At 44.5% G+C, this 14,434-nt stretch overlaps 1 protein-coding gene across 8 annotated transcripts in view; it reads left to right on the top strand.

The window, feature by feature from the left end:
- Positions 1–14,434, top strand: part of DTNBP1 (dystrobrevin binding protein 1) — a 144,965-nt gene that overhangs the window by 87,766 nt on the left and 42,765 nt on the right. The window contains exon 1 of one of the 8 annotated variants that reach the window (XM_089334432.1): positions 4,752–5,070. The exons of the other annotated variants lie outside the window; for them this stretch is intronic. Coding sequence (XP_089190558.1) covers positions 5,028–5,070 — 43 coding nt within the window. The 5' untranslated portion in view covers positions 4,752–5,027. Of the gene's footprint in view, positions 1–4,751; positions 5,071–14,434 lie in introns of those variants that run through there. 8 annotated transcript variants of the gene reach the window in all.

Below are 14,434 nucleotides of genomic sequence, written 5' to 3' on the forward strand. Positions count from 1 at the left end.
AGAGGCCTGAGCCCAGCAGGGCAAGTTGGCTGGGAAGCCCAGGGTGGTGCAACCACAGAGGGAAGAGGTGCAGCCTGTGGTCTGACAAGGAGTGAAGTTTGAGATCTTAGGTGTGGAACAGCGCCCAGTGACAGTGATGGCTAACGTGGAGTAAATGTAGTTCTCACGTTGAAGAGGTCATCAGAATGGGAGAAGTCCGAGTTTGTTAGGAGTTTCACTTGTGTGGACGACTCTTTGATGTGGAGTAGGTGGACTCCAAATCGAGGTGACGATAGCAGACGCTGCCCTCCGGTGCGCTTGTTGGTTCAGTTGAAGAGTTAACCTATGAGGTGAACCGATGTTTAAGTGACGGAATCTCAGGCTGGCTGAAAAAGCTGGAGGACTGGGGCACAGCAGATAGGATAGAAAGGCAAATCAGTTTGGATATAACACAGGGAGAATAGAAATAAGCGCACTGAGGTGGGAGTGTCCCCAGAGAGGCCGTGACACTTGGCCTGAATGAGGAAGCTCAGCAGGCAGGAAAGGTTAATGAGGACATTCCAGGGAGAAGAAAGAATTGCAGAGATCAGTGATGCTGATTTTATTTCAAGAACACAGGCTCAAATTTAATTTCTGTTCATTGAAGTAACTACAAATAATTTGTCATGGCTGAAGCATATGGTGTGTGGGGTGAAGTGCTGAGGGATGAAGTTGGACACGAAGACAGAGAACAAATGATACATAGCTTTGTGTGTCGTGCACGGGAGTTTGGAGTTCTCCCTTTGCATGGTGCCTCCCAGAGAAAGATGTGACTATACAAAACAATTGGGAACTTCAATTCTTTTTTTTTCCTTAAGATATACCTATTTTTTTTAAAGATTTATTTATTTTTATTTGAAAGTCAGAGTTACACGGGGGGGGGGGGGGGGGTAGGGCGGAGGGAGAGGTCTTCCATCCAGTGGTTCACTCCCCACATGGCTGCAACGGCTGGAGCTGCGCCAAATCAAAGCCAGGAGCCAGAAGCTTCTTCCGGGTCTCCCACATGGGTGCAGGGGCCTAAGGACTTGGGCCATCTTCTGCTGCTTTCCCAGGCCATAGCAGAGAGCTGGATTGGAAGAGGAGCAGCCGGGTCTCCAACCGGTGCCCATATGGGATGCCAGTGCTTCAGGTCAGAGCATTAACCCACTGCACCACAGTGCTTGCCCCATGATTTACTTATTTTATTTGAAAGGCACAGTGACAGAAGAGGGGGAGAGATTGAGAGGAAGAGACACAGAGGAATACTCATCTTCCATCTGCTGGTTGACTCCTCAAATGCTCATAACAGCTGGACTGGGTGAGGCTGAAGCCAGGAACTGGGAACTCCATTTGGGTCTCCACGTGGGTGGCAGGAACTCCAGTACTTGGACTATTATCAAATACTAGCAAGAAGTTGGATTGGAAGTGGAATAGCCAGGACTTGAACCAGTGCTCAGGGATGTGGTTGTCCCTAGCCACAATGCCCACCCATTTGTTTCTTTTTTAGTCATCCTTTTCAGACTATCAATTTTGTGTGTGTTATATGCTAAATATAGAAATTCACTTATATGTGATATGTGACTATACATATTTGGAGGTACATGTTAAAAATTTTTGCTAATAGAGGGGGTACATGATCAAATAACATAGAGGTTACTGTTTTGTTTTTATTTTCGTTTTATTTGAAAGTGAGTGAGATAGAGATGGAGAGAAATCTCAAACCAGGCACTTCTGTATGGGATGGGTGCATTCCAAGCAGTATCCTGAGCACTGGCCAATCGCCTGCCCCTGGGGGTTAGAGTTGTAACTAGGAGACCCAGAGTAGGGAGGGGGAGAAACCAAAAGGTTTTTATTATGGTGGCAGAATCAGATCTGTATTTTAGAACAAGTCTTCTGGAATCACATGAAAGAAAGATTGGAGAGTCAAAAAGATTTGCTGGGACACCATTAAAAAGATTTGAATTAAAATAGGGAGAATTTAAAAATGGAGAGACAGTTTAAGAAACTGAGTAGGCAGACTAAAGAGGTGTCAGTAGATTGTTGCATTTATTGTTGAAGTAATATTTGCTTGTTTATCCATGGGAGCTGACTGACGCTTGGACTGTTTCCAGGTCTTGTCTGTTGAGAATAGTGTCACTGGGAATGATCTTGTGCAAGTCTTTGGGTAGACATATGTTTTCATTTCTCTCAGGTATGCAGACCAGACTGGAATCTCTGGGAAATATAACAAGTTTATGTTTAACTTTTTAAAAAAAAAAACAGGGTTACTTTTTTTGAATTTTATTTTAAAATTTATCCATTTATCTGATAGGCAGAGTTTCAGAGAGAGGAGGAGAGACAGAGAGATCTTTCTGTTGGTTCACTCCCCAAATGGCCACAATGACGGGTGCTGGGCCAGGCTGAAGCCAGGAGCTTCTTCTGGGTCTTCCACGTGGGTTGCAGGGCCCAGGGACTTTCCCAGGTTAACTAGCAGGGAGCTGGGTAGGAAGTACAGTAGCCAGGACTCAGACTGGCACCCACAGGGGTGCTGGTGCTGTAGGCCTTGGCTCAACCCAGGCTCCTGTGTTTAACTTTTTTCAGAGCTGCCCAGCCGTTTTCCGGAGTGGCTGAAATGGCACTTTCCGTCAGTGGTGCGCGAGCTGCAGCTCTTCTCCTTGCTATCGCTTGTTGCTGTTAGCTCTTACGTGACCCCTTTGGAGTTAATCTTTGTGTTTGGTGAGGTGAGAGTCTAAGTTCATTTTTTTAATACTTAGATATCCACTTGTCTCGGAAACGTTGTTTGGAAGACTGTCTTCCACCATTGCATTTCTTTGGCACTTCTACAGGAAACCAGTGGCTGTAAATCGATATTTCCAGGCTCTCAATTTTGTGCCTCACTACCAGCACCACACTGCCTTGAGTGCTGTAGCTTTGTGGTAGCTTTGAAACTGGGACCTACTTTGTGCTTTTTCAGAATTTCCTTTTGTTCAATGTACTTCTAAGTATTGAGTGAACTCTGTCTTGCTCATGTTCAATCTGGGGGGTCCGTGAGACATTAGAGGTAGAAGTGTCCAGTGGGCTATCAGCATTCAGAATGGTCTGAGCTTGATTTGAGAGTCGTCAGCATATAGATGGGAGTGGATGCCTTGGGTTTGGGCGAGATTGCCCCTCGCATGCAGCAGAATGAAAATAGATGTTCACGGGTAGAAATCTTGGAAGCACCAGCATTCTTTAGCCAGGCACAGGAAGAGAGCCAGGTGCTTATCCAGACACGAGGGGGAGTGGCATTTCTTTTTTTTATTTACTTGAAAGCGTCACAAAGAGAGGGAGAGACAGAGAGAGAAAGAGAGGTCTTCCACCTGCTGGTTCACTCCCCAGATGGCCGCAATGGCCACTGAGCTGATCCGAAGCCAGGAGCCAAGAGCTTCTTCTGGGTCTCTCCCACGCGGGTGCAGGGGCCCAAGGATCTGAGCTGTCTTCTGCTTTCCCAGGCCACAGCAGAGAGCTGGACCGGAAGAGGAGCAGCCAGGACTATAACCAGTGCCCATATGGGATGTTGGTGCTTCAGGCCAGGGTGTTAACCTGCTATGCCACAGCGCCGGCCCCCCAAGTGGTGTTTCTAAAAGGAGACCACTTTGTTGGTGTGTCAGAAACCAGGGTCTTGGGGCTGGAGTTGGCAAAGCTGCTGCCTGCATCCCATATGGGTGCCAGTTGAGTCCCAGCTGTTCCGCTTCGGATCCAGCTCCCTGCCAATGTGCCTCAGAAAGCAGTGGAGGATGGCCCAAGTGCTTCTTGAGCCCCTGAACCTACGTGGGAGACCCAAATAAACCTCCTGGCTTGGGCTGGCCCAGCTGCAGCCGTTGCAGCCATTTGGAGAGTGAACCAGTGGATAGGAGATCTCTTCCTCTCTGTCTCTCTTTCTGTAACTCTTTGACTTTCAAAAATAAACAAATAAATATTTAAAAAGAAAAGAAAGAAACTAGGGTCTCATTTCTGCAGAGAGGGTGAAGTGATATAAGTGCAGTCTGAGAAAGGCCGTTTGGTGATTTCAGTGGGGACAGTTTCAGCAGCTGTGTGTGTGTGTGTGTGTGTGTGTGTGTCCGTGTTGAGAAAGGAGATGATAGAGGATTGGAATGACTGGAATGTTCTTCCTGTTCTCTTTTGTGATTCTGGTGCTTGGCACTTTGATAATTTCTGTGAAATATTTAAATGAATGAGGGAACAAAGGCAGAGCTTTCCAAAGCCTCAGTGAGAGGGTTAGATTGCAGGGAGGAATTTTTTTTTTTCTTGAGAGAAAAGAAATTGTTTGTGTGAAAAGGGAAAAGAGGCCATAGAGGGAGAGAGTGAAGCAGGGAGAGGGGGCTGATGGATGAAGCTGCGGTTCAGAGGGGAGCTGGGGACTGGGAGGGAGAGCCGACGGTTTTGAAACAGGAAAAGACTGTTGATGAGTGTTTGTGCACGTTGGGATGGTGATGATTTAAGATACTTATTAAAAATAGATAGCACATTCCAAGCCACTGGTTAGTGTTGCTGAATTTGAAGGAACCCTTTTAGGCTGAAACTTGAATAGAAAATGAGGTGGGGGGAATTTAAACTTGTCTCATGTGTTAGGAAATGAAATATATCTTTGGTTTTTATGTGATTGCTTTCAGGCAGCACAATTTCCTTCTGTCTTTTGGTTTGTTGCTTATGCATGTTTGTACTCTGATGACAAGTTTGGTTGGATTTATGTATTTCTGTCTCACACCCCCCCCCCCCAGCTCGAATAGCATTTGGTATGGCCCCAGATCGGTGCATACATCTTTGTATCAGAGCCCCCAAGAGCTTGCATTTGCTTTTATAGAGGCAGTAGATTCCGATGTAAGTCTGCTTAAACCATCAGCAGAAAACTAACAGGCTTAATACATTTCTCTGGAAAAAGCAGCTCTGGCTTCAGCTTCACTTCCTTTGTTCTGCAACCCAGAAGATGCCCATCAGGACTGCTGCCTGGTAACTGGAGGTTTCTCTTGGCTGGCCCCGAGCTTCTCTTTACTGGCTTGGTTCTCACATCCATGTCATCTCCAGGACTCACCGAAAATAGTCAGAGGGATCTCTGTAGGTGGAACTTTATTTCATGTTTTTCCTTAGCTGCTTGTCTGTAAAATTGTTACTCTGTGCTTGGGAACATTGCCATATTTGTATGGTTATGCAGATGATAAGCTATTAAAAAGCATAAATTAAATTTCAACTTGATTTGAACCTACCTGCAGTGCATTTTAATGAGAGCATGATTAGATTGTATGACCAGCAGGTCATGATTTCTAAATGAATGCCTGAAACAAGTGAAAAATGTTGCAAGGAAATCTGGGACTTCTGCATTTGTAATATGCATCTTTTCATCCATCAGGTGAAATTCACAAAACAGACATTTTTATGAAGAAGCGTGTATGTTACAGGGTAGACATAAACTACCAGGGAAGTAATGCTGGCCAGTGAAAGAATGAGTCTGGCTCTTACAGCGCGACTCCAAGCACTCATTCATCCTCCCTTGCTGTGAGTGTGTGGGTTTTCCAGGCAGAAGTTGATACAGTTAAATATGTGAGCCACGTCCCGTGACGGTGTGTGGTTGAACCCATTCCATGCTGCTACACAGCGCGTCTAAAATGGCTGGTTTTCAGAATGGGTTTTGAAAATGTCACGGTACTTCATACAGACTAAAGAACACATTCATTTCATAATTTCACATACCTTTAGTATACCCTTTGTCACCTGTTGGCCGGGAAGCATGGTTTTAATGGCATCAATAGGTGACATGTTTGCATACAGGGATGTTGAACTCGTGCAAAAAATACCTTAAAAATTGTGGATATTTTTTGTTGGGTAATATTCTGTGCATTGATATAACTGAGGAGTGATTTTTAATAGTTGCTGCATTTTTGGAAATGCCCTGTTTTGCCTCAAAGGTGACACATGTTGTGACATGTATGTGTGTGTGAGTGTGTGTGATGCTCTTTCAGGCAGAAGCCCACGTGTTTTTAAATTTAAAAAAAAAAAAAATGTTATCCCTAATCTTAGTCTTCATGATTTTTGTCTTTGAGATTATAAATTAGACTTAAACCATAACAGACTTGAATTAAAAGGAAAATTACTCCTTTCTCTCTCTCTCTCATATGCCTGTCTTTTGTATAGCTTAGCAAAGCCCTTTGAGCTTGCTCAGTAAAATGATGGCTCAGGAACCATTGTCAGATGGGAGCATGAATGGAATGAAGTCCTAATGAGGGATGTTACCACATTCTAGTTGACTGTCTGTGATTGTACTGGAAATAACTGAAAAGAGTGGAGGAAGTGAGAACTTCAGTGTTTTTAAAGTATTATGATGTATTTTAAATGACCTGTTTTCTCTTCCCTTGGTCTTGTTATCTTAACATAGTGTAGTCACAAGAATAAAGGTAAATATGAGTCTGATCCCATATTAAAAGTTAATATTTAAAATTGTTCATCTAGGAAGCTACTCCTTGGAAATCATGATTTTTTTTTTTTTTTTTTGTGGATACCAACACATTTTGCCTGCTTTCCTGGTTTTTTTTCACATCAGTGTATGTTAGTGTTCATTTCTCATGTGTTATTGTATGTGTGTCTTCATTTTTCACATGATATTTTTGAGTATTCATTTTTCATGTTTGTATTTGTAAGTGTTTCATTTTTCACATGCAGATGTATGTAAGTATGTATTCATTCTTTTGAAAGCTGATAGAAGCCAACTGGTATATCTTCATGTAACTTACTGTTTAAATAAAGTTAGGATCTGTGCCTTATGGTACTGAAACACTTTGAACCTGTTAATTTTGTTTCTGAGGCAGTTTATCCTTAAGACTACTTGATTCTTTATTCTAACACCCTGTCACGGCATACTGTAGCATGACCAGGAACTCTCTGAGATGATGATGATGTGTATTGAAGGAGGATTGGCACTGTGACTGCTGGTTTAGCTAGAAACGATGTAAAAATAGAGCATTGAGATTGGGGTTACCTCTCTGTGATTCCTTCTGGTGATTGTATACCACTGTTGTATGACCAGTAATTCCAGCAATAGAGTATTTTACAGGATCAGGGTGGTGTTTGTTGTATATCATATATGTTTGAGATCCTGAGTAAATGTAGCTATTCTGTTTTCAGCACCTTTTCACAGGAACATAGTATAAACTTGACAGCAAAAATTATACCTTTCAGAAAACCTAATTTCAGTACCACAAAAAGAGAGTTCCATGAAAATTTTACCTGTCAGCCTCAAGAAGAGACTTTGTTGAATTCATGTGCAGCCTCACGATTTGCTTTAGCTTGGCTTGTACTGGAAAATAACCAATGGGATCTTACCTTGCTGATGGGACGGGTGAGGGTAGCTGCCGGATCTCGCACCTGCTGGGGAGACTGGAGTACAGATGGCTTTGGTAGATGTTAGGGCTGGGGAAGGCGGGCAGTCAATTGAGCAGAAAAGCTTGTTCCTGCTTGTGGATTCTTGTGGAACTCGGATAATTTGATTACATTTAAGGAATGATCAGTGTTTAACAGGAGAAACCACCAAAGGAACATTGGAACGACACTCAGCTATTTAATTCAGTGTTCTATTTTAAGAGTTATTTCAAGTATTTGTGTGAAGCAACGAAGATTAGCATAGCCTACTAATATACTATTCACTTTCAAGTCTCTAATTCCAGTTTTGAAAACCCGTGAAGTAAACACACAGAGAAGGTGGAATTAAGCAGTCACAAGATGATCCATCCATGCTAGTTAATGTTTATTTTCAACTAGAAAGTAAAAATATTTGTAGTAAGGGATTGTCACTGTAATTTCAATGATGTGGTCAAATAATAATTGAGTAGATCGGCTTGCCATCACTTTATCAAGTGGGGCACAGAGTATCAGACACACCATCGCAGGCACATGAGTGTTACCCTGTCACTTCTGCTGGAATGAAAATGCACTAGAAGAAAGAAAGAAACTCTGCTTTCTAAGCATTGGCGATGTCCTGGCCTTGTGCTTGGCACAAATAGCACCACAGTGTCTCAATTGGTATCATGAAAACCAGTGAGAGGAGAAAAGTGAGACCCAGCGAGTTGAACAAGTCAGCCTCAAGTAAGCATTTGAACAGGGATGTAAACCCTGTCCTCAAAACCTGTGTTTTTCTTACTTCACCACACTGACTCCTGGGAAGTCCGAAAAGTGAACAAATTTTGACAAATTTTGTTTCTGTAGTGTTCAGAGTTGCTTATATTTTGAGTTTGTATCTTATCTCTTTCTAAGTCGGATAAGTTAAACTTAGAAACTTTTGTAGCTAAGCAGCTCATAGAGATTTCATCCTTTAGTATTTTTACTGCTTCCTGGTCTAAGCAGCTCTTCTTTGGTTCTACCTGGCTATTTAAAGACAAAAACAAAACCCAGCCCTAGTTTGCGTCTTTGTTTTTGCTTTGTAAGCAGGCTGCTTTGAGCTCTGGAGCCTTGGAAGGCTTCCTCTGAACTTGGATGTGGGGTGAGGCTCAGAGCAGGCCAGGAAGGCCCCCCGGTCTCTGATGTGACCTATTTGATTGTTGGTATAGCAGCCTTCTCTAGCTCAGATACAGATACCTGAGCAACAGTTTTAACAGAATCTTTGCATTTCAATTTTTTTTTTAAGATTTATTTATTTGAGCCACGGAGTTATAGACAGAGAGAGAGAGAGAGGCCTTGCATCTGCTTTTCACTCCCCAGAGGGCTGCAGTGGCTGGGACTGGGCCAGGCCGAGAAACCAGAAGCCAGGAGCCTCTTCCGGGTCTCTGACGTGGGTGCAAGGGCCCAAGTACTTGGCCATCACCAATAGCTTCCCAGGCGCACTAGTGGGAATGCTGAATCAGAGGTGGAGTAGCAGAGACGTGAACCAGGGACCTTGATACAGGACGTTACGGGATGTAACCGGCAGCGCCACAGCACTTGCCCCTCATTTACTCTGTCTCTCAGCCCATGTTTTAACACAAAGCCCAGGTCTTTTTAACATCAGAGTGGCCCCAGTGTTTATTTTTTAAAATGGCTGCATCCCGGCCAGCACCGCGGCTCAATAGGCTAATCCTTCACCTGCGGCGCCGGCACACCGGGTTGTAGTCCCGGTCGGGGTGCCGGATTCTGTCCCGGTTGCCCCTCTTCAAGGCTAACTCTTTGCTGTGGCCCGGGAGTGCAGTGGAGGATGGCCCAAGTGCTTGGGTCCTGCACCCCATGGGAGACCAGGCTAAGCACCTGGCTCCTGCCCTCGGATCAGCGCGGTGCACCGGCCGCAGCGCGCTGGCCGCTGGAGGGTGAGCCAACAGCAAAAGAAGACCTTTCTGTCTCTCTCTCTTACTGTCCACTCTGCCTGTCAAAAAAAAAAAAAAAAAAAAAAGGCGGCATCCCCATTGTAGACAATTAGAAAAATACAAACAGCTACTAAGGAAAAAAAATTGTATCACTAGTAAGAAATAATCTCTGGGGCCAGCATTGTAGCGTAGTGGTTTAAGGCACTGCTTGCCCTTACAGGCACTGGTTGCTGTCCTGGCTGCTCCACTTCTGATCCAGCTCCCTGCTAATGTACCTGGGAAAGCAGAGAAAGATGGCCCAAGTGCTTGGGCCCCTGCACCCCCGGGGGAGACTTGGAAGAAAGTCCTGGCTTCAGCCAGCCCAGCCCCTGCCGTTGCAGCCATTTGGGGAGTGAACTAGCAGATGGAAGATCTCTGTCTCTAACTCTGCCTTTCAAATAAATAAATAAATCTCAAAAAAAGGTGGGGGGGATAATCTGATATTTTGAAATACAAGGAGACTTCCAAAAGTCCATGGAAAACAGAATTAAAAGGTAAGTTTTTTGTTGCAAAAAATTTTTGAAATGCATGCATATAAACTCTTTTCGAAAAGTTCACAGAAATGCCATGTTATGAAAACACTGTGCATGGATTTCAAAATTTTTGCATCAAAATAAACTTGCCTTTTGATTCCATTTTCTACCAACTTTATGAAGTACCCTCATGTATGTGTGCATACAAATTGTATGTACTTGTGTTTATCATCCGGAATCAGGACAGCATAGGAACAGTTTTGTTCTTTGTTTTTTTTTTTTTTTTTTTCACCTTATAAAATTGTGCCATGTCTTCAACAAATTTTTGATAAATACCATTTTTCTGTTTTGCAATTTAGGTAGTTGCCAGTTTATATTACAAAAAGCATCTCTTTGCATATCTGTTTTCTTAGGGTCTCCGTTTTGCAGGATCTATTATACTACATTTTGTAAGGGTCTTGGTGTGTACTGACCATGAGCTTTCTAGAAAGTGTGTGCCAGTTTATACTTTCATTTGTAGTGTATGCGACTATTTCTGTTTCACCTGATAAATTTTTTCTTATCTTTATTTATGTGACAGTGACAGTAACCTTTGACTGTTGGTTGAGGTGCAGTCTGATCTGTCAGTCAGTGTGGTTGCTGTGAGCTCTCTGTGGCTCTGGCCACTCTCATTGGGAGTTTGAATGTATTTACAGTTTTCAGGGAGGTGGTTATACGTTAAGAACATCAGATTGTTATTTATTGCAAGTTTTTTTTCTTCATCTAGTTATTTATCTTTTACTTTTCTTTGCTTTTTATTATATATGGAAATATAGTATTTTTTGTATTCAAATGAATTTTTTAAGATTTATTTATTTGAAAGACAAAATGACAGAGGGAGAGGTAGAGAGCTTCCATCTGCTAGTTCACCACCCCCACCCTGCAAATGCCTGCAACAGCCAGGGCTAGGCCCAGGAACTCGTCTTCCACTTGACTGGCAGGGATTTAAGCACCTGGGCCATTTTCTGCTGCTTTTCCCAGATGCTTTAGCAGGTAGCTGGATTGTAAGTTGCGCAGGCAGGACTTGAACCGGCACTCCAGTACGGGATATGGGATGCGGGCATCACAAGGGGCAGCTCAACCATAGTAAGATAAATCTTTCTTCAGCCCTCTGCAGAGCTAAGTTAGTACTTCTGGCTCCGTGGTGGAAAACACTCTGCAGCAGGCAGCGCTCTCCTGCCCTTCTCTTGGGGTCGTATTAGGAACTGGTGATGCCACGTTGCAGTTGGGAGAAATGTTAGAGGCTCTGACTCTAGCTCAGGAATTGTTTTTTCTCATGGTCAAGTAACTCCGGAGAAACTTGTCCTCTGAATGTTAGATGCTTCACTACCAGATGCTTCCTCCTCCTCTTCTTCCTCCTCCTCCTCTTCCTCCTCCTCCTCCTCGTCTTCCTCCTCTACTTCCTCCTCTTCCTCCTCCTCATGGTCAAGTAACTCCAGAGAAACTCATCCTCTGAATGTTAGATGCTTCACTACCAGATGCTTCCTTCTCCTCCTCTTCCTCCTCCTCCTCCTCTTCCTCCTCTGCTTCCTCCTCTCCTCCTCCTCCTCTTCTTCCTCCTCCTCCTCATGGTCAAGTAACTCCAGAGAAACTCGTCCTCTGAATGTTAGATGCTTCACTACCCGCTGCATCCTCCTACTCCCCCTCCCCCCCTCCCCCCCCCCTCCCTCTCCCCCTCCCCCTAGTCACAAACCCTCCCTTGAGCCTCTGGGTGGAGCAGCTTGCTGAGAGCCGCACTCTACATGCTGGAGGTGGTGTATATCCGTGGGTTCTGGGGAGCGTGACAGTAGATCTGCTTCTAACGATTGTGGGTGAAGGCAGCCTGTCAGAGTGGACTGAATGGACACGCAGGCACTGAGCATCGTGTGGACGGTGCGCTCCGAGCCTTGGCCTTCATGTCTCAGACCCTCAGCAGCCACTGCCTGTGATCGTATAGTCTTTTCAGTGTGCTTAGCCTGGCCTCAGTTTCTCTTTTTTTCCCTCCTGTGTGGAGGAGCCTCCTTTGCGCCAGACAAATCTTTCATGTCCTGAAATCTGATGATTGACTAAGGTGTGTGCTCACCGTTCTGCATCTCCCCAGTACGAAGGTCAATAAAGAAGGGCCACTGGTGCTGGCATTTTTAGCAGCTGCTGTGACACCTGATGCACAGTAGGCCTTTCTTTAGTTGGTGCTTTCAGAGGGGAGGGAGGAAATTAGCCATCTGCTAAGGCAATCTCTGCTTTGTCTTCTTGCAACTTTATGTGTATTTGTGATGATGCAGAGAATTCACATAGGTTCCTAGTCTGTAGACATCTTCAGATTTCTGTATGTGCTCAGGTTTTGAGATGAGGCCCTCCATCTCCAGAGACAGGATTATCTTTGTACCTTTGATATTAGCAGGGAGCTGGATTGGAAGTGGAGAAGCTGGGACGTGACTGGCGCTCATATGGAATGCTGGCATCGCAGGCAGCAGCTTAACCCCCTGTCTTATGATGCCAGTGTGCATGTCTTTCTTTCTTTTTTTTTTTTTTTTTTTTGGCAAGCAGTTAGAGAGAGAGAGAAAGGTCTTCCCTCTGTTGGTTCACCCCCAGATGGCCACTACTGCTGGCACGCTGTGCCGATCTGAAGCCAGGAGCCAGGTACTTCTTCCTGGTCTCCCATGTGGGTGCAGGGCCCAAGCACTTGGGCCATCCTCCACTGCCTTCCCGGGCTATAGCAGAGAGCTGGACTGGAAGAGGAGCAACTGGGACTCGAACCCAGCACCCCAACCGGGATTAGAACCCAGGGTGCTGGCGCCACAGGTGGAGGATTAGCCTGTTGAGCCACAGCATGGCCATCTTTCATCTTTGAGAATTTTCCAGATAACTCTTTCCAGTAGTTTATGTAAGCTCATTACAGATGATTAGCCTCAGAAAGATTGTTGCTTTGCTGAGTTGAAGTCTTGAATGTGAAATTACCTTTGCGTTAGTTTCCTCAACACATATATGGTGATAGAAAAGAACATTATCTACTTTGGAAAATTAATGTTGACCATTGTAATTTTTTATTTTGAAGACAGAAGTCTCCCATCTGCTGGCGCAATCCCCAAATGCCTGCACCTGCCAGGGATGGGCCAGGCTAAAGGCAGGAGTCAGGAACTTAGTGTACATCTACCATGTGGGTGGCAGGACCCAGCTATTTGAACCATCACCTGCTGCCTCCCAGAGTCACATTGGCAGGAAGCTGGAATTGGAAGTGAGCTGGGACGCGAGCCCAGACACTCTGATATGGGATGTGGGTTTCCAAAGCGGTGCCTTTGCCAAATGCCCATCCTAGTTTTCCTATACAAAATCCAATATACCCATAAAAACTGTGTAAGTGAAAACAGTAACTTTGCTCCTCTCTATGGAGTATACAAACTTTTATCCTTAAACCATGCCTTTTAAAATAACCCAAGCACATGTATGTTAGGCAGGGTTGCAGGTGATGAAGAATATGGGATCAGAGTAGGCTGGGAGGGTGGAAATCCTGGCTTATGGCAGGTACCTAACTTCTTTGAGCCTCAGCATGATCTATGAAAAGTGAAGACGGTACTAGGACCTCATCCTTGAGTTGCTGCAAGAATTAACTGAGTTCCTACTCAGAGGGGCCTTATGTTTACGTAGCCACGCAGGATATGAGAGCACCGGCAAGGCAGACAGGTGACCGGACTTGTTTTCCATCATTGTGTTTCTCTGTCTTGTAAGATGCTAAGACACAGCAACAGAAAAACCAAGCCTAAACCTCCCCAGCTTGCTGTGCAGTCTCCTGTCCATAAGGAATGTGGAGGAGGGAGTCTGCCACAGCAGGAAGGAGGGCGTCAGCGGCCCCAGCCCACAGACTGGGTTTGAATCCACTTCATCCCCTACCACCATACGAGTGTGCCCTGGGCAAGCAGCTTGACCTCGGGGCCTCTGTGCTCACCTGAAAAATGGGAATAATGGTGGTGCCTACCCTTAGGGCTGTGATGAGAATACATGAAACTGTAACAGGACAGCCATAAAATAAATACAGAAGAAAATGTAAGGTCTTTGTAATTATGAATTTGTCCTAATAATAATTCTTAGGCCTTGCTCTTTATTTAGTGAAAATAAAATAAACTCTAAGTTCTGGTCATTGTTCACATGCAAATATTAAATGACTGTTAACATAAATATATCTTTAGAACTCAAACACTAGCTTCAGAAACAGCTTATTAGTAAATGTTCTAGTAAGGTTAACTTTTGGAAAAAATGTCTTCAAATTACAATATGAAAAATTCCAAAATATTCAGTTTTAGGATGAGCTACGGATTTTGAGATTTACATATTCTCTTATTCCTCAGCGTTTATTTTGCACCTGGAGTCTAGGTATAGGATACAAAGACGGGAAAGAGCAAGTGTCTTCTTCCCAAGGAGTTCACAAGCACTGCTGGGAGGCCATCTGCAGCTGTCCAGCTGGACTCGAGTGGGCTTCCAAGGGCGGTGATGCAGGGCTGCCCGAGGTGACCAGGCGCCTAGAGGAAGGTCATGGGCCATCCTTTCACTGAATATCCTTGTCACTTGAACATCCTTGTCACTGAACTTGTGGACTTCTGTGCCTCTTTCTTATGAATGTACAAAGATCTTTTT

Source organism: Oryctolagus cuniculus, chromosome 5, assembly GCF_051225735.1.
Source record: "Oryctolagus cuniculus isolate XC-2025 breed Fujian yellow rabbit chromosome 5, ASM5122573v1, whole genome shotgun sequence".
In the NCBI taxonomy this organism is placed as follows: domain Eukaryota; kingdom Metazoa; phylum Chordata; class Mammalia; order Lagomorpha; family Leporidae; genus Oryctolagus; species Oryctolagus cuniculus.